This window comes from Sminthopsis crassicaudata, chromosome 4 (assembly GCF_048593235.1).
Source record: "Sminthopsis crassicaudata isolate SCR6 chromosome 4, ASM4859323v1, whole genome shotgun sequence".
NCBI classification, from domain to species: Eukaryota; Metazoa; Chordata; class Mammalia; order Dasyuromorphia; family Dasyuridae; genus Sminthopsis; species Sminthopsis crassicaudata.
Genome location: NC_133620.1, coordinates 345,997,117 through 346,017,831, shown reverse-complemented (window position 1 = coordinate 346,017,831; position 20,715 = coordinate 345,997,117). Strand labels below are relative to the sequence as shown.

At 39.1% G+C, this 20,715-nt stretch overlaps 1 protein-coding gene across 1 annotated transcript; it reads right to left on the bottom strand.

Moving 5' to 3' along the window:
- Nucleotides 1–1,041: 1,041 nt before the first annotated feature.
- On the bottom strand, nucleotides 1,042–12,853 carry TAC4 (tachykinin precursor 4). The gene is made up of 4 exons (XM_074264758.1): nucleotides 12,734–12,853; nucleotides 6,550–6,649; nucleotides 4,353–4,385; nucleotides 1,042–1,206 (listed from the first exon to the last, which is right to left on the bottom strand). Exons 1-4 carry the CDS (start codon nucleotides 12,851–12,853, stop codon nucleotides 1,133–1,135), a joined length of 327 nt encoding a protein of 108 aa, XP_074120859.1. The 3' UTR covers nucleotides 1,042–1,132.
- Between the last annotated feature and the right edge of the window lie 7,862 nt (nucleotides 12,854–20,715).

The window sequence follows — 20,715 nt, the reverse complement described above, 5'->3', positions numbered from 1 at the left end:
GAGAGCAAGGCCTCTGGCTGTTTTATATCTTTCTCTATGTGTCTTATTCATTCTTTCATCTGCACTGTTGTTTACACTGTTCCTATCACAAGAATTCCTTTTATCGTCATTGATCCGTATTCTTCCCTTCCTTCCAAACCTGGCTGAAAACTCTCTTCTTTCCAGGCAACTGAGTGCACAGGTATGGAGGTCTTAAGTGACAGGGTGGGGCGAAACAGGGAAGATTGCCTGGAAAGAAGAGAGTCTTCAACCAGGTTTGGAAGGAAGGGACCTACCCTTTTGCTCTTGTTGTTGCCTTATGTGTTTTGGAGTTATTTCATGAGTATAGTTTTTCCCTCTTAGATTAGCAGTTCCCTGACAGGCAGGAACTGTCATTTCACTTTGGTCCTTGAGATTAGGGACAATCTTCCCTACCAGGATGGAGACAGGAGGAAGGGATGGTCTCCCTGATCAGATTCAGAACTCTCCTCTGAATGTGCCAATCATATAGTAATTCTCTTTTTACTGGGCCTAACATGGTCTCAAAATTAACCAGGCTCACCTAGACTTGTAAGGCAGACACCTGGATGTCTGACTTTTTGCTAGCTGGGTTGGCCATTGTCTCTGGACTCCAGTTATTCATTTGTAAAGAAGGTTCCATTAGATGACTTCTAGGGTTTCATCTAGCTCTAAATGTATGACATATATGAGTCTGCCAAGCTACTGAGTAGTTAGATATCCAGAATATCCAGGCCATTTGAGCTCCCTCTTTACCTTTCTCCTTGGAAACAGAGTTGAGACTCTATTGCCTTTACATAGGAGGTGAAAGCAAATGAAACTAATTGGCAAAGGTTAAAGCTAGGGTAACGGACACCAAACCCTCCAGATCTTGTGCCTAAGGGAGAAGCCCCCAAGGATGTTGAAAGAAAAAAGCAGGCTGTCCAACAAGATGTCATCACATTTTAACATAGCAGCAATTTGACAGGAGAATACCATATATTCCAAAAAAGACACAGTCAGTTTGGTGTCAGTGCAAGGCCAGTGTCAAATGCCAGTGGGGTGTTGTATTTGGGGATTCTGGAAGGCTGGCAGACATGAATAAAGGATTGGCCTCAGATTTCCGGATATAGGGGGATTGGGGATAGGAGAGCATTCATTCTTCATAGTGTGGGGTCAAGAGTCCCACTCTTGGCACTTGGTCCTTATCTTCCCAATCCTCAGAGAGGGCTGAAAAAAAATTGAAAAAGATTACAAGTGACAATTCTTCCTCTTCTTCTGGAATCATAGAATTTTGGAGGTAGAAAAGACTTGAGAGATGATCTTGATCCACTCTCCCATTTTATAGTTGAGAAATGTGGGGGTTGAGAAACTTGAATATCTTGTCCAAGGTCACACACACACACACACAACACACACACACACACACACACACACAAAAGACAATTTCAAAGTAAGTGTCCTTGCTCCTTAGTCCAGGGCTCTTTGCCCCATAAACCCCATGTCAGCTTCTAGTTATTGAACCTGTAGGTTATATAGTGATTTTCATCTATTCATATCTAATGTGAATTTTCAAGCTTCTTGGGAGAGGGGGGGAAAAGGGGACTCCAGTAAAACTGAAGTTAGCTCAGGTATGAGAATTAATGTAATAGAGGGGTCTCCATATGATCCCCATACCCTGGTTAATCCCTCAAACTCCTTCTATCTAAGTTTAGGATGCCTTCTATGATATCTTAAAAGGATGCTTTGATCATTTATAGATGGGACTTAAACCTGAGACTCTTTTTAGTTATGACATTTGATGATTTCTCTCTTAAGTACATATTATTAGAGTATTTTGTTCTCTTACTAGATTTACCTTCCTAAAAATATTTGCCTTGGTCATTAGTGGAATTACCTCCCTTGGCACCCAGAACAGAGGCTGGAGAAAAATAGGTTGGGAGGGTGATGAGTGTTGTGTGGTGGGGAAAAGCCAGACTCAGATTAAAATCTTTGAAGTTAAGATTCTCCAGGGAATCCACTTCCAGGTAGAATTGTGAGGTTAGTGAAGTTTGTCTGAGAGCCTTCTATTCTTCCCCTCCCTATCCTTTACATCTCATATTTCCAAGCAGACACACGTACTCTAATCACAATCACAATAATCATTTTAACTCACACTTATATAGTGCTTTAAGATTCTCACAGCTTGTTATATTCATCCTCTCATTTGATCTTCACAACAGCCTTTGAAGGGTAAGTGCTATTAGTATCCTCATTTTACAGATGAGACTGAGATTTAGAAAGGTTGAGGGACTTGCCCAATGTCATACACTTAGACATTTCCCAGGACAGTATTCAAATCAAAGTCTTCCCAATTCCATGTCCAATATGTTGGCTAATTCTGCTTAGGAATTGCCTTGGGATCCCTGCATTTCCTGGAGAACCCAAGAGAATCAAAAGAAAGAACCCTACGGCAAAATTTCAGACCCTGAAACAGGCAGCAGCAGAGATCTAAACCCTAGAGAATCAAAAGAAAATCTCTAATAGTAAAATTTTAGGCTCTTTTTTCAGGACCTTTTTAGATATATTGAGGATTCTTTTTTCAAATATCAAAAATACTCCTGACATGCATATGATGTTTTAGAATTTACAAAGCTACTTTACATACTTTTATGTGCTTTGGTTCTTGGAACAGCCACATTGTGAAATGGGCAAGATAGTTTGTTTTTGGTTTTTTGATCCTTAACATTTGTTTTTGGTTTGAGCAGTAATTTCATTATAGAATACTTCCAGTTTTGAAACTGAAGGGACTTAGCTGCAATGTATAGTTTTAAGTTAATTGACGATGGCAACTAAGGAGTTAAATAACACATCGAAGAACACCCAATTAATTATCAAGGTTTGGGCCTAGGTCCTCCTGACATAGAAGTTAGCTCTCTTTACACTATTCTGTGATGCCTTTTAGAGTAGGGAGGATTATCCTTTATTAAGGAGGAATTTGAAACTCATAGAAATGAGTGATTTTCTCAGACAGCTAGTAATTGACAGATCTGTGATTCTACTCCTCCATTTCCAGTTCTCTCTCAACTAGGTCTCTCCATAGGTACAAATCTCTCCATAGGTACAAAATTCTTCATATATGAGTAAGGTAGACTAGTGAGATGATGTTATAGTTAGCAAGGGTGTATTCCGGCTGTTACAACTGGGCCCAGTTATTCTCTCCTTTCACCCACTTGCTCTCATCCCTCATTTGCCATTGTAAAGGATTCAAGGGGAGTCTCACAGAGGCAAATAGGGTCAGAGCTTGAGTGAGAGCTACTTGCCTTGGAAATAATAACATTTACAGAGTGCTTCCTATGTGTCAGGCATTTCACAATTAGTATTTCATTTATCCTCACAACTACCTGGGAGATAAAAGAGGAAACAGAGGTGGCAGATGTTTGAGCCATAGGACATTGGTCAACATATCCTGGATTTATTTGGTGTCTTAGAGAAAGAAGTGTGTCTATTTCCTTGGGTTGAAAACCTAAAGGGGCTTTTTTATTGAGCTGTACTGGGTATCAGCAGGGGAATGTCACCCACCTTGATTAGTTGTTCTCCCCCTGAGGCCTATAGATATGTCTTCTTGGTGTCCTAATGTGAATCCCCTAATGGGGATTAGATGACAGAAAGAGTGCTTTTGTCTTGGGAACTGTGACAGGGCTAGAGACCTGTACCTTCTAAAAATGACTTGTTGATTCTCTAGAGTTTTAGAGGAGAAGAATAAATGACTTTTTGGGTCATTTATGGTTATTATTCTTTAAAAAATATTTTTGGATTTTAAAAATTACATAGATATATTTAATATATAGTATAATATATAGCATAATTTAATAAACAAAAATGGATTTTCTTTGCCTCTTCCCATTTCACCATCACTGCATCTCTACTTTTTAAATCCTAAATGATGAGCCCTCTCAGTTCCCCAGCATGTGACAGTACTAAATTTTCTTTTCTTTCCTTCCCCACCTTTCTTTCATCTCATTTGATCCTATTTTACAGATGAGAAAAATGTGGTGAAAGAGATTGATGTCTTGCCAATGATTATATAGTCAGTGTCTGAGATAAGCATTCAATATCATCTCTTTCCTGATTTTAGGTACATACAATACATTTTTCACTATACTGGTTGGATCTCGATTTAACCCCTCCATCATTACTCATTTAGTAAACCCAGCCTTTCTAGGGAAGAAGTTTGTGGTCAAGAATGTGATGATGGCTCCACCCATTGTACAGCAGACCTGCCTGGCGGGCTGCCTTGGGCTGTGGGAGCAAGCCTCTCCTCTAGTCTTACGTATTTTGGGGAGGAAGACCTTTAGAAAGAAGCCACCAAGGGGAATAGTATAAGTATTACTTACCTTTGTGCTTCACTAACTGGATCAGTGACTTCCCTGGAAGTAAAGAGAGAGAAATGAACTTCAGACCTTGTGAAAAGTCTTCCCCCATGTTCCTCTTAGAAGGTTATATGGAGAGGTGAGAAGTGGAGTGGGGAGAAGGTGGTCTCATTGCCTCCTATAATTTCTTCCCCAGAATCCTAATTACAAGGACTCTGTGAATATTATTTATAAGTGGATTATCTGATTTTAAGCTAAATATTATTTATAAGTGGATTATCTGATTTTAAGCTAGAAGAGACATTGGAGAGGTGTTGTAGTCAGTCTATAATGGAACGCATGCTAGACAGGGTTTTAGGGGGAGCTGTATTCAAATTCTGCCTCTGAAACTTACAAACTGAGCAGTTAGGTGGCCCAGTGGATAGAGTAATCCTTTCTTGGACACTTACTAGCTATGTGACCCTGGATAAGTCAATTAAGCTGGAATGCCTAAAAAAAAAAAAAAGAAAAGAAAAGAAAAGAAAAGAAAAGAAAAAAGAAAGAAATGAAAGAAAGAAAACAAGAAAAAAAAAACTTGTAAATCCTGTGATCATGGGCAAATCACACTTTCTCAAGCCTCAATTTCCTCATCTGTAGGATGGGGACGGTGATAATACCTGTAGTACTGACCCCATAGAGTTTTGAGGCTCAGAGGAGATGTTTGGAAAGCCCTTTGCAAATCTAAAAGGGATATAGGAATCAAGATCAGTTGTTATTGAGAAACTGAAATTCAAATTCCTCTTTATTAGCTAGAGGAAACAATGTAGAGTAACATGTGCTTCCTGGAGAGATGAGAAACATGGCTTTTCTCTTTAATTTTGCCATTAATGAGTTTTATAACTTCATTGTAGGTTTCTGGGCTCCTTATCTTATGGGCCAAATAGGGATTAATAATACCTTTATGGCCTGAAAGCAGGGGACTGAGTCAGCTAGCCTATGGAAGGCTCTTCTTGTCCTAAGATCTGTGAAATGAGAGGATTTAGCTTTCTTAGGCTGACTTTTCTTCAGTGTGTAAAATGTGAGGGGAGAACAGCCTCAGGGGGTACAGGTACATTTTAAGGTTTGTCTGAGTGAAACAGAGCAAGTGCCTGCAGGCTCAGAGAATCACAGAATCAGAGCTAGAAAAGACTTAAAAGATTTTCTGATATAATTCCATTTTATTTTATTTATGAATGATGACATTGAGGTCTTCAAAGACCTGATATTGAAAAGGCAGGCAGCATTATAAGTGGTGGGCCAGCATTGGAACACAAGTCCTTCTCCTGTCATTCAAAGTGCATGCTAAATAGGTCTCTTATTCTGTAGAATTGAAATAAGACTTGTTTTTTAATAGAGAGGTCTTTGACTCCCAAAGCCCATGTAGAACATGGGTTTAAAAAAATTTTTTTTATCACTACTTTGGATTATTAGTATCACTACTTCTCAAGGTGATCCAAATCAGTCAGTCAGTCAACAGGCATTTATTATTAGTTACTAACCGTGTAGTCCTAGGCAAGTCACTTAATCCTATTTGCCTCAATTTTCTCAATTGTAAACTGAGCTACAAAAGGAAATGGCAAACCACTCCAGTATATTTGCCAAGAAAACCCCAAATGAGGTCATAGAGTCGGACACAACTGAAAAAATGATGGAACAACAAATATACCAGGCAATACTAGTGATATTGTGGTCTGGGATGTGTAACACAGAAGCAGATTAAAAGGTCATTATGAAATATTTAATAAAATAAATAGAAATACAATAGAATATAAATAATATCAAAATGTGATTGTATAAGTCAATACACAGTCCATGGGGATCTTCATGTGCTTTTGAGTGTCTCCTAGTTGGTTTGAGTTTGGTGCCACTAGTCTGTGCAAACTATTGCATTTTACAGTCTCAACTTCAGCCCATGTTGTTTTTAGGTGTTAAAAATGAAAAGTCTCTGCAAGACCAGAGGTGACCCTGGGGTCCTGGTGCCTTTCTCATGCCTTCTTTTCTTTTCTTTTTGCTGAGGCCCAGGGTCACACAGCTAGGAAGTGTTAAGTGTCTGAGACCAGAGTTGAACTCAGGTCCTCCTGACTTCAGGTGCTCTATCCACTGCGTCACCTAGCTGCTTATACTCTTTTCTTATCCCAGAATCTCATCATTCAGCCACATAGATTTAGGAAACCAGCCCTACATGGCCCTTTGGCCCACTCACCTCTTGCCCGTTTCCCCATCAGTCCATAGAATTGTCCCGTCTTTCCTCTCTTCACCTCCTGTACCAACTGCCGGAAAGAAGTCCCTGGGGACTCTCCTTCCTAGAAAAGCAAGAGATGAGTCGAGGGTAAAGGAATAATAACAACTGGAGTTTCCACAAGCACTTTATAATGTGCAGATGTGCTTTATATGCATTAGCTTATTTCAACCTCACATACCTGTGAGCCAGGAACCCTGGGTAGTGTTATTCTCCTCATTTTATAGTAACTCTGTGGTGGTTGTTTGTCTTTTTAACCTGTGATTTCATTGATCTAGGGATTTCCTGGTGAGGAAATTCCCTCTCCAAGGCAGATTGGCACCTTTCCTCTAATTTATAGTCTTATAGAGTTACCAAAAACACAGAGAGATTTAAGTGACTTGTCCAATGATCACACAGCGGCGTGTTGCTGAGATGATGAGGTGATATTTGTGCTCCATGCACAAAGGTACTCTGTGATGAGATGATATTTGACTCCAGGCCTTCCTGATGGCCAAGTGTGGTATGGTAACCATTAGTTAGGGAACCTTAGTAGTGAAGCCTACTCCGGATACTTTTCCCTACGTCATGAGGGATCTAAAACTAGCCTTGACAAAGAAGAATGAGCTAAGGAGATTAGTCTGGTATAACCCTCCCCTTCTACCATTCCACCAGTTGATTTCTTCTCTAATATCAGCCCCGATTCTTTCATGTTACGGTTGCTGTTGCCATATTGTTAGGTGACCTAGACCAGGTTTACTCTCTTCCTGTAGGATCCCAAATTAAGGATATAAGATGGAGGGGAGTCTGAGACATAAAATAAATAACTGTTCTGATCCTTGACAGATCCCAAAGCTGTACTTCAAATCCTAGTTTCTCTTTCCTGATGAGTGACATGGGCTCAAATTCTTCTTCATCTCTGAGATTCTCCCAACTTCCTGCTTATCCAGAAGTTACGGATCACCTTTGGGGAGAGAGAATATGAGGGAGGCCTGTGGAACCCATTTATTAGCCTTAGGCTAGTAGATGGTAGAAAGAATACAGTTTGGAGTCAAGGCTTAAATCCTAGTTATTCTTACTACTTGTGTGACTTGGAGAAATTGCTTAGCTCCTGTGAGTCAAGTTAGCAAGCATTTATCAAATACTTACTATGGGCTGAGCATTGTGCTAAGTATCAGAAGTTATTGTTGTTTTTGTTTGTCTTTTGTTCTCTAAGAGGACATGACTCCGGGAGGTGATGCTGTGACAGGAGAATGAATTGGATGTAAGTAAGCATCCTGGGCTGGGCAAAGTCACCTGCCTCACTTTCCCCTCCAGAGTCATTTGGGTCGAGTGGGTAGATACAGTAGATCGAGATGACAGGAGATGGCCCTGGATGAAATGGGAGACTTTGGCCCTTTTAAGCTAAGATCTTCAGCAGGTTTGACTGAGGCCCCACCCATTCAGTGATTAAGGCTAGGTAGCAATTGAAGCAAAGAAAGACTAGCTCTTTCAGCTAGTCAAAAACAAACCAAAACAAAACAAAAAAAACAAACTAAAAAAATAAATGAATGAATCTGAGAGGGGAAGACTCTCAGGGTTTCTGGCCAAAGCAGAAATCATTACTATTTATTTAATCTGAGTCAATCAGGACCCAAACAATGACTAAATGAGACTTGGCTTAGGACCTATTGATAGACAATTAGAATCATATTGGTTTTGGTTTAAACCCTGAACGTTAAGAAAGACATCTACCTATTAAACCCCAAGATAAAATCTTGGATGGGTTCAGAGGTTCAGAAGAAAAAAAAAAGCTTTTTGAGAGCATCTATAGGTAAAGCAAATTAAAAATAGTTTAATTATTTTTAAGTATCCAAAACACAAGCAAAAAGAAAGTTCTTGTCCTCAGGGACCTCAGTCTAATGGGGGAAGACAGCATATAAAAGAGACTAGAGAAAGTACTCAGGCCAGGAAAAGGTAGAAAAAGAAGGCTAGGGATTCAGCAATGGAGAGTAAGTGAATCTCATTTGAGCTCTATTTTCCTCATCTATAAAATGAGAAAGTTGGATTGGATAGCCTCTTAAGTTCTAGCTCTAAAAAATCATGAAATGTCTCAAGACTCGCCCTAGCTGGGGACCTCCTCTGATGATATTTAAGACAAGGATTGATTACCCCTTGGAGAGTCTTGAAGGGAGGGATCCAGCCTGTGCCAGAAGAGTATCAGGGAAACGGAGAGAGACTGCCACTGACCAGTGGAGATCACATCAGAGTGGGGGGGGCGGAGGAAGTGGGTTATATAAACCACCTTTGATTTTCACAGCCTGTCTTCTCCTGAATAGTTCCCAGGATGAGGAAGTGGCATGTTTTCTAAGCCTTGGGCTGATTCAGTCACTTCCAATCAGTCTCCTCCCAAAGAACGTCAGCCTCAATCCATCTGTCTCCAGGGCTGCAGTTTCTCAGCCAGACAGGGAACCTGAAAAGTCACTTTGGAGATTTGGACCCACTTGTGAAGAGCTCTTTGAAAGCCACTTAACCCCGGGAAAAAGCTAATCCTTGAAAGATGAGCTTAGAAAATGGAGTGGTTTGTTCCAGTGTGAATACTGAATGGTTCCATGAATCTTCTGTGACTCAGAAGAAATCTCCTAATTGGTAAAACAATAGAATTTTAGAGCTGGAAGTAACCTTAGAGACCATCTAATCCATTTCATCTACTTTTCATCTAAGAGAAATTGTCTTGCTCAAAGTCATTTAGCTAATGAATATCTGAGCCCAAGATTTGAATTCGGCTCATCTGATTCCATAGTATTCTTTCCTCTATATTACAATACTCCTTAAATTAAAAAAAAAAAAAAAAAACCACCAAATTTTATTGTTGACTTTTTTTTGTTTTTACATCACACATTCCTAGATATGCTGGTCTACACCTAACAACAACAACAACAGTAATAATGATAATAAATCTCTCTCTTAGAAAAATGCAAAACAAATCTAATGACCTCATTGGACAATATATATAGAATTATGCACCTTTTTACTACTATTTAGGGTGGTATTTCTATATTTCTTCTCTGGAGCTCAAAGTGGTCCTTATTTTGACTTTGTTTCCTTTCCACTGTATTACAATGCTCCCAAACTAATCATTTAACTCTATTTGACTGAGTTTCTTTTCCACTATATTATAATGCTACTTAAATTTTTTTAAAACATGCTTTATTGTTGCCTTTTGTTTTTATATCACACATTCCTAGATATACTGGTCCACATCTAACAAAAACAACAATAATAATGATAATGAATCTCTGCCTAATAAAAATGAAAAACAAATAAGGTCAATGGACACAATGACCTCACCTGACAATATATGCAGAATTACGTACCTGTAACCCCCTCTTGACTACTACTATTACTACTTATTTGAAGCCCAGACTGGTCACTTAATCCTATTTGCCTCAGTTTCTTCATCTATCAAATGAACTGTCAAATTAAGGCAATCGCTGACCACTCCAGTATTTTTGCCAAGAAAACCCCAAATGGGGAACAAAGAATCAGACATGACTAAAAAATGACTGAACAGCAACAATTACAACTCTTAACTCTTGATCCCAATTTCCTTCCTGCTATATTCAATATAATTGAGCTACATAAAGCAAATAATCAGAAAACAATTATTAAGCACCTACTATATACTATAAGTACACTAGAGATACAAAAAGACAAAAGCTTACAGTTTGATAGGGAAATAACATGCAAATAAATACAAAGAAGCAAACTAGGATAAATAGGAAATAACAGAAGGAAAGTACTAGAATTAAGAGGGGCTGGGGAAGCTTCTGGTAAAAGATGGGATTTTAATTGAAACTTAAAAGAAACTGAGAGTAACTAGAAAAATAAGGAAATTATATAATACATGGCTGACCTATTTAAATTTTTTTTTTATTCTATCAACCTGGTGGTTTTACTTTAGCATATAGAACATTAGAAGTTCACTATACTTATAGGTTCTAGGGACCTAGTAGGACTGTTCCCTCAATCTCATTTTGCTTTTAGCAGCTGTAGTAATTTTTCTTTCATTAGAATGCAGAGGACCTAGGTTTAGCTAGAGTTGTAACTAGAATAAAGTGATCAGAGCATTGGTGGCAGGTGCCAGGTTTAGTGGGTGCTAAAAGCAACCTGTGGAGATACAAACAAAGAATTTAGCAAAGAGGATGAAGAGTTCATTTTTGGAACAGCAAGAATTATCTAAAAAGAGAAGGTACCAAATGACCTACTTTTCTCTACATGGTTGAAGGTTAAGTTTTTCTTTAACTTGACCTTACCCTGCCTTATAGATGGCCTCCCCCAAAGTATTCTGGTTTTTAAAAAGTTAGATTGAGCATAGTTTATGGCCTCAGTTTTGCTTTTGGAGCAAATATTTCAAGATACAGGTCTTAGACAAATTTAGATAAACTTTCTTGCCCTGCTCTCCACTTTTTCCTGAGCTCTAGAAATTCTCCCTGATTCACACTTCTTGCTATTTCCCCAAAAATATACCTTTCCCAAACAAGCTTAGAGTCTGGACTCTTATTATTCATCTGCATCTGCCTTTGCCTTCCCCAAGAGAGTAATGAGATTCTGCCTTTTTCTTTCTTGTGGCTCTACCTAAAATGTCCATTGTAGAGTGTTTAGTTTGAAAGTCAGAGGAAGCTAATGGGCAATCAGTCCAAGAAAGAAAACACTGAGGTTTTTACTTTAGATGATGTAAGTTCTTCCTCTGTTAAAAGCCTTCCTATTTAAGGTACTTTTCTATCTACCATATTTTCATTGCAAACTTAAATCCACACATAGAAGCAGTATGACCCTGAAGTAGAAGCAATATATTTGGTCAGGGGACATATATTGAGAACTGTCACTTAGTACCCAGTTTTAGAATCCAGTTAATATCATCATGATAATGGACCAATCATTTTACTGACCTAGCTTTCAATTTCTTCATCCATAAACTAAGAGTTGGATTGTATGATCTCCAAAGTCCCTAAATAATCCTTTGACCTTTCAACACATACACCCACACACCCACACCCCCCGCCCCACACAAGCCTATACATGTAGCAACAACACAACACCAACATCCAGATACAACATTCATTTACACACACACACACAGACACACACAAGCCTCCTTTAGAACACCATTGAAATACAAAGGATTTGTTCTCTTAGTCCCCTATAAATAAGTTTTGAGGGAGAATTGGGTTCCTCTAGACCAGGGTTGCTTTATCTTTTTCTACCTGTGACCCCTTTTAACTTGACACATCTTTATGTATATAGGTATATAAAATAGATATACAAATGAAACATTTTCTTATAATAAATCATAATTTCACTATCCCCCAGTCAGTTATGTGATCTCATATGGGGTCATAAACCACAGTTTAAGAAGCTTGAGTCTGGAATGGGGGTTATGAATCTTTTCTGTGTCATGAACACATTTAGCAGTCTGATGAAGCCTATGGATGCTTCAGAATCATGTTGTTATTAAATAATTGAAGGAAATGGCTAAATTTTAGATTAGTGAGGTTAAAAATATCATTTACCTTCCTACCTCCATCTGTGTTTTTGATGAAATTTGTCCAAGAAGTCCCTGAATCCAAGCTTAAGAACTCCTGCTCTAGGGTGAGGAAATTGTCTCTTGAAACCTTTGAATGAATCGAATATACACAGCTTCTAGATCCCTAGACAGGTAAGATTCCCATTTAGCCCTTCTTAACGTGTTTTTTTCAACTTGTTTTTCTTTTGAAAATTTGAGAACTATTTTCCTTTGAATCCCAGGTGTTTTATTTTATGCATTTCCAAACATTCTGAGGTATCTGTTGTCATCAAACTGCCAAAGGGGAGAGAATTAAAAGATCCAAAATATTCTTCCAGAGCATACAACAGAACATTGACTAAAGAGTAAAAGCTTGCTAGGTCAAGAGAAATTCTACCACGGTGGATCCCTGGACTATTCTCACAGATAGCACTTCTGGTTTGGGGAACCTAGGAAATGGGATAATGTCAAGACCAGGGCAGGGTTCTCTCTCATTGCCCCTCCTCATTCCATGGTATTACATACTCTTTCCTACTTCTCTACTTCTCTCTCCAAAATTCCCCTAAAAGAGGTCACAATAACCTGGCCCTGACACCCAAACCCAACCTTCTTTCCTGACAGTACCTTCAGGCTCAAGATCAACCAGGGCTCATCTTCTGAGCGAGGGGCAGGATCCTGTGTCTCAGCACCAACCACCTTCAGGAACAGACACATTAGGAGAAACAAGGCGAGACAGGAGGGCATGGTGATTGATGTTCAGTTTTTTTTGGCTCAATGTGGAGGTACCCCTTCTTTCTCTAGGCTCCTGGCTTTTTGGCTGAATGTCCAAGAATAGAGGCAGGGGGAATGTTCTGCCTTGAACCTTTCTGTGGATTGCCTGCTTCACTCAACTCTGGGGTTCTCAGTCTCTTGCTCTTTTTTTTTTTTTTGCCCTATTTATCTGACAAGCTGGAGACCAATCTCTTAGCAGCTCCCCACCCAAAGTGAAGTGAGACCAATGATTGCAAGGAAAGATCCCCCAGAAGGAGGGATTTGGTTTTGTAATGGGGGGAAGGTCTCCTTCCTATTCCACCCTGTGCCTCTACCAACATCATTAGATCACCTAAGGTATTGATATCAGCTTAGCTGGCTAATACAAATCCCTAGAATGGCACTCCTTCTGCTCTTTGGCTAGGTTCCCTTTTATACTCACAATGAAGTACTGTTTGCTATGTGGGTTTGAAAAAGAACTTTACTGAGATACTGGAATAGCTGGCCAGCCTCCCTGGGCTTCCATTTTCTCACCTGTACAGAGGAACAGTGTTGAGGTTGTCAAGTGTGTTCTGGGACTTCATCTTGCTATACCCCAGAGGGGTAATTGAGTCATAGAAGGAGGGAGAAGGATGAAGTCCCAAAGTATAATACAAATAAAAACTTCCAATTCTGACCTTAGAGACTCCAGCTCTACTTTTCTTGGATCAATGACATGAATCCCATTCCTCCATCTCTGACATTGGGCTCCCTTCTTGGACACTGAACCCTTCCATTGTAGATGTAAAGTACCCATCCTTCACATTGACAATGGCAAAAAGTTCTCATCCTGACACTGAGCCCCCTTCTATGCCAGTGGATTTTCAATTCTTGGTACCAAGCTCCAACCATGAAAACAAACTCCTTATCTTTGATATTGAGTTCCCATTCCTTACATTAAGCATAACATTAAAACTGAGGATTCCATACCTGAAACTGCACTGCACCCTTTTGTTAGGATTACTAGGTGAGAACTCAGATTGTCTGGACAGTGACAAGGTGAGAATTCAGGTTGTCTGGACAATTACAAGGTGAGAACTCAGGTTGACTTGACAGTTCTCTGGCTCAGACCTTTGGTTTGGGCCTTTTAAGGGAGTTTACACCTTAGGAATTCTAGGAGGAAGCAAGCTCATTGGTTGAAGTGGTTCTTCCCAGAAGCCCTTGTATGATCCCACGCCCATACTCTGGGAGGATAAAAGAGGCAACATTGGGCCTGGACAAGCAGTCTGGACTGGGGAAGGACAAGAGCTGGCGGAGATTCAGAGCCAGGATTCAGGAAGAAGAAGAGGCTGGCTAGAGGCTCCAGAAGCCTCCCAAGAAACCTGCTCATAGAGGAAAAGATTATACAGAAAAGAAACCTCCTCCAAGAGAAGGATTACAACTGAGAGACTATCAGAACATTACACCCTTTCCTAGATGCTGAACTATCATTTCTCACCCTGAACACATTGAATCTCTTGCAGCTAGTTGGGTTTGAGTATAATTGAAAATTTGGAAGTATAGAGTGTTGAGAAGGAATCTCAAAGAACTTCTAGATGGATTGAAAAGACAAAATTAAAGTACATTAATCAACAGTGAAGAACAGAAACCAGTACTGATCAAATGTGATCATTCTGGTATAGAATATGAGGGCTATTTGGAGGGGAGTGGACAAGGATATGTTGGAGAAAATCCTTAAGTAGCTCTCAAATTTTCTTGTTCAGTCATTTTCAGTCATATTTGATTCTTCATGAACCCATTTGAGTCTTCCTGGCAAAGATCCTGGACTTTGTCATTTCCTTTTCCAGTTCATTTTACAGATGAGGGAAGTGAGGCAAATGGTGCTAAGTAACTTGCCTAGAGTCCTATAGTAAGTATCTGAGGTCAGATTTAAACTCAGGAAGGTAAGTCTTCTGACTCTGTGATCAGTACGTCATTTGAGATCAGAAAACATGCATGCATGTATGTATGTATGTATGTATGTATGTAGTGGATCCAGAAAGTGCGATTTAGTGACTTCTTAAAGCAGCATGGGAGCAGGGACAGGAATGGAGGAGACACATGATGGGAACAATGCAAGGTTTCAGTTTGATAAGGTGTGGATTTCAGTAGGTCAGTGCAGACCTTGAATGTCCTTTCCATCTCTAAATCGGTTGTCCATAACATTGAACTTATCTGTAAAACTGAGATGACTACAAAAGAATAATAAAGCCAGATCAAGAATGATGGCCCTAGAGGGCTACTACTGAGGGGCCTGAAAGTCAAGGTGAAAACAAAGAATGGATTTAGGAGGAATGAGGCTTAAGGAGAGAGGAAGAATGATAGAAAGTTGAGTTCGCATAAGGGAATTCCAGAGTTTTTCATCATTTAAATGGAAAAATTATAGATGTGTGGCCATCCCCCCCTATGTAGTTGTATGCAGAAGAGTAGATCATGGGAAATGAGATTGAAGAATTGGGAGACTTTGACTTTTGAAAGAACATCAAGTATATTAGGGAGATGAATTGTGAGCTGAATACTGGAAAGGCTGACCTGGGATTTAGTGTCTCCTGAGATGAACCAAGATCTATAAATACTAGAAGATGGAAGAAACATAGTAGGAAAAGTTCTGAAATGGAGAAGTTAATTTAGAACAGGGATTCCAAAAACTACAATGGAAGAAGTAGAATGAGCAGATATGGAAGATGAGAGCAGTAGGATTGTGGTAAATAAAAATGGAAGAAGAGGAATTGGAAATTGGAGAAGGGGAGTAGTTTACCTTCAGGTAACCTTGGTACAGTATCCTTGGTATTGGAAGAATAAGGGGTGGTGAAAGTTTCTTTTAAACTATAGGTGTAGCATGGCAACAACAATATTGTATGACAATTCTGATGAATGTGACTCTTTCCAACGATGAGATGATTGAGTTTAAATAATCTTGTGATGAAGAGAGCCATCTACACCCAGGGAGGGGACTGTGGGAACTGAGCATGCATCACAACATAACATTCTCACTGTTTTTGTTGTTGTTTGTTTGCATTTTGTTTTCTTATTCATTTTCTTTCCTTTTTGATTTGATCTTTTTTGTGTGTGCAGCAAGATAATCATTTATATATATTGGAGCTAACATATATTTTAACATGTATTACATATATTGGATTACTGGCCATCTAGAGAGGAAGTGGTGGGGGAGGAGGGGAAAATTTGGAACTCAAGGCTATGCAAGGATCACTGTTGAAAAATCCATGCATATGTTTTGAAAATAAAAAGCTTTAATAATTTTTTAAAAAAACTCTGCATGGTAGAGATCTGTAAATAGGTTGAAGCCAATGAGGGCTTGCCTATGAAAAACTATTTAAGAGACACCATTGGAGTATGTGCATACACACATAGATTCATGGTTATATGTGCATACATGGGCATATATACCTATCTGTAAATGTGTATATAAATATATGCCCAATGTATTTATTATATGATGTCCATTTTTATGTCAATGGTTTGACATGGTATATATACACATATTTGCACTGTACCAAGTAAAATTTAGTCAATAAAATGAGGTCATAGCTCTAGTATAACAAAAAAAAAAAATAAACTATGGGTATAGTAACAGTAGTTCCCTCTCAGCTCTGCAAAAGAGCTATGCCTTATGGAATCTGGGCTGTACCTTTTGCTGATATCAAAGGTAAAATCTTATCTTCCCATAGTCTTGAGCTCCATTCCATTGTGTCTATCTCATTTCTCCTCCAGATATTACCTTCCCTCTATCCCACCTTAGTTTACTTTTTATAGATTGCTTTCCCTCATTGAAATGTAACCCCCCTGAAGGCAGAGTCTCTCTTTTTTTCCCACTTAGTTTACTTATTTTTAATACACATTGCTTTATGAATCATGTTGGAAGAGAAAAATCAGATCAAAAGGGAAAACCATGGGAGAGAAAAAAAAAAAACTAGAAAAAAAGAAATGAACATAGCATGTACTGATTTACATCCAATCTCTATAGTTCTTTTTCTGGATGCAGATGGCATTTTTTGTCCAAAGTCTATTAGGATTGCTTTGGATCACTGAAGAATCACTAAGAACTAAGTCTTTCATAGTTGATCATCGCAGATTCTTGCCATTATTGTGTACAATGTATTCCTGGTTCTGCTTGTTTTGTTCAGCATCAATTCGTGTAAATCTTTCCAGGTCATTCTAAAATCAGCTTGTTCATTATTTTTAATAGAACAATAATATTCTATTATCTTCATATATCACAACTTGTTCAGCCATTCCTCAGTTTATGGGCATTTACTCATTTTTCAATTCTTTGCTACCACAAAAAGAGATGCTACAAACATTTTTGCACATGTGGGTCCTTTTTCCTTCTTGGTAATTTCCTTGGGATACAGACCCAGTAGTGATACTGCTAGCTTAAAGGATTTGCACAGTAGCCCTTTGGGCATAGTGCTAGATTGCTCTTTACAATGGATGGATCATTTCACAACCCCACCAACAATGCATGATTGTCCCAATTTTCCCACATCCTCTCCAACATTTATCATTTTCTTTTCCTGTCACCATAGCCAATCTGAGAGGTGTGAAGTTGTTTTAATTTGCATTTCTCTAATCAATAGTCATTTAGAGCATTTTTCATATGACTATAGATGGCTTTAATTTTGTCATCTGAAAATTTTTTGTATTCTTTGACCATTTATCAACTGGAGTATTACTGTATTCTTATAAATTTATTCTTATATATTTCAGAAATGAGAGACCTTTAACAAAACACTGGCTGTAAAGATTTTTTTTCCAACTTTGTTCTTCCTTTTAAATTTTGTTTCTGTTTGTTTTGTTTGTACAAAAACTTTAATGTAATCAAAATTACCCATTTTGGCTTTCATAATGTTTCTCTGGTTCTTCTTTTATCATAAATTTCTTCCTTCTCCAAAGATCTAATAAGTAAATTATCCCTTGCTCTCCTAATTTGTTTATGATATCATCCTTTATACCCAAAGCATGTACTCATTTTGGCCATATTTTGGTATTGGGTATCAGATGTAGGCTATGCCAAGTTTCTGACATAGTATTTTCCAGTTTTCCCAGCAATTTTTGTCAAATAGTGAATTCTTATTCCAGAAGCTAAAGTTTGGGGGTTTACCAAATATTAGATTATTATAGACTGATTATTGTGTTGTGTGCATTTAATCTATTTCACTGATCTACCACTCTATTTCTTAGCCAGTACCACATGGTTTTGATGATTGCTACTTTATAAAATAGTTTGGTACTGCTAAGCTACCATCCCTTGTATTTTTGTTTTCATTAATTCCCTTGATATTGTTGATCTTCTATTTTTCCAGATGAATTTTGTTATTATTTTTCTAGTTCTATAAAATAATTTTTTGGCTGTTTGATTGATATGGCACTGAACAAGTAGATCAAGTTAGTCAGCATTGTCATTTTTATTATATTAGCTTGGCCTACCCGTGAGCAATTACTATTTTTCCATCTAACTTTATTCCATCTGACTGAGAAATGTTTTGTAATTATGTCCATATAGTTCTTGGGTTTGTCTTGGGAGGTAGAGGGTTTCTCTTTGTATCTCTAGCTTTAAGCACAAGACCTGACACATAATAAACCCTTAATATATGATTGTTGACTTGTTGACATACATACCCATTCTCTACTTTGTCGATAAGTTAGGTAAATGGATGTAGAAATGTTACACTTGGTTAATTTATAGTCGACACAAAGCTGGGAGGGATAATCAACTAACGAATTTGTTATTGTTGTTCTTCAGTCATGTACAACTCTCTGACAGCATTTTGGGATTTTCTTGGCAGAGATATTGTAATGGTTTTCCATTTCCTTCTCCAACTCATTTGATAGATGAGGAAAATTTAGGTAAACAAGGTTAAATGGTTTGCCCAAGATTACACAGCTAGTGTCTGAGACCAGATTTGAACTCACAAAGATGAATCTTGCTGATTCCAAGTCTAGTGCACTAGGACTACCAAAAATATTTTTGACCTAGAACAATAGGATGAATTGAGTAAGATAAAAATGAATGGGGATAAATAAAAAATCCTGCATTCTGGTTAAAAAACAAAACAAAAAGAATTATTTAATATGAGAGTTTGACAATAGTTTTTGTGGAAAAAGATAAGGGAATTTTAGTGATTTGCAAGATCTTGCTCAATCCTATGACATGCCGTCCCCAAATAGCTAACAGTCTGCACCTACTTTAAGAGAGAAAATCTGTACAATAATGAAGTGCTCCTCTATATGATGCTCAGGTTAGACCACATTTAAGGTATTGTATTCAGTGCTGGATATCACATGCTAGGGAAGGATATTGACATTCTGACATCCAGAGAGAGACAAAGATGATGAGTACTGGAAAGTATGAATTTGTTGAACCAATGGTTGATGTTTAACCTAAATCTAAAAAAAAAGATTTAAAGGTAACATGATTATTATTATCAAGTGATTGAAGGACTATCATGTGGAAGGGGATTCATTTTATTCTGCTTGGCCACAGAGGACAGAAAAAGAAATAATTGCCGGAGATTTTGGAGAGGAGGATTATTATAAGTGTACATAAAGCAAAGAGTTCTTAACAATTAGAGCTGTCCCATAATGGAAGGGGCTGACTTATGATGTAGTGGGTTCCCCATTACCAGATGTTTTTTAATCAAAGATAGATGGCGAATTACTTAAAGAAGGCTAATTCCAAGGATAATTCTGTTCAAGTGTGAGTTAGAATAAAGGATTTCTGAAATGCATACTCATTCCATGATTCCAATTATAGAATATTGGATTCTATGATTCTGTGTTCCTATCTATCACACATGGGATTCTCTAATTTAAGTGACATCTGAATTCCAACTCAGATTCTGTGATTTTGTGTCCTTTCCCCTCCTCAAGGATTAAACTTGTAGCTTTCCTAATAATAGGTGAAACATCTATTCAGGTATGAGTTAAGGCTAAATGACCTCTGATAACCCCGCTCAGATTCTTTAATTCTTTATTCTCTTGATCAAATTAGGAGCTTCCTAAAGATGATCACAGTGTCTCCTATTTCGCTCTCTGCAACATCCAGACTCCCTAATAAAGGACGGATACCGATCTGCTGGGGCGGGGTGAGGGGAAGGAAAGGGCAATGATAGAAATTTCTTTTCCGAAATAGGCTGAAAGTGTACTGTGCTTGGGGTTACAGTCACAGATCTGGGCCCATTTGCGCTTAGGAGTTTTCCTCCTGGATTCATGGGAAAGAGCGTTGGTTGATTTGGCCAGTTCTGTTTCTTTAGTGTGGGGCAGGATGTGGTGCGGACGCCCAAGCAGACCGCCCCCTGGGCTGGGGACCGGGGTGGAGGCTGCAAGGAGCTAGCGGGATGTGGAGACGAGTTAAAAGGGAAGGCGCCAGAAAAGAAGGGAGGGGAAACCCCAAGTCAGGAGTGCGGGAAGGGAGAGAGAGAGGAGAGGCAGAAGGAGAGAGGAAGGAAGAAAGCAAGAAGAGTACAGAGGGAGGCGGGGAAGTCGCACGGGAGGGAAACTGTAGCTATTTCCGTCGCTTCCACCTCGGTTGTGGTCTTGGCCAGGGTTTCCAGCTTTCTGAACCCATCCTGTGCGGCCCATCCTTGGGCCAGTCCTCTCTGCCCTCTGCCACCGGGGCGCTGCCCCCGGCCAACCGCACCTCGCCGAGGCAGGAAAGACGAAGCTGGGCCGGCTGTAGCAGAGTCGGCGCCGCTCTGTGATGACCGCAGCCCGCTGCTGGCCCCTTCCCACCCACGCCCTGGGCGCTGAGGCTGGCAGCCGAGGGCAGTCCGGGCAAGGGTCAAGGATGCAGACGAGGGCACGAGCTTCCGCGCCTA

What these genes read in the sequence shown, in the direction of transcription:
- TAC4 (XM_074264758.1), bottom strand. Translation starts at nt 12,853, where the DNA reads ATGCCCTCCTGTCTCGCCTTGTTTCTCCTAATGTGTCTGTTCCTGAAG. An exon ending in GATGGGGAAACGGGCAAGAG is followed by an intron (nt 4,386 to 6,549) that starts GTGAGTGGGCCA and finishes CTTTACTTCCAG; the next exon opens with GGAAGTCACTGATCCAGTTA. An exon ending in CCAGTTAGTGAAGCACAAAG is followed by an intron (nt 1,207 to 4,352) that starts GTAAGTAATACT and finishes ATTTTTTTTCAG; the next exon opens with CCCTCTCTGAGGATTGGGAA.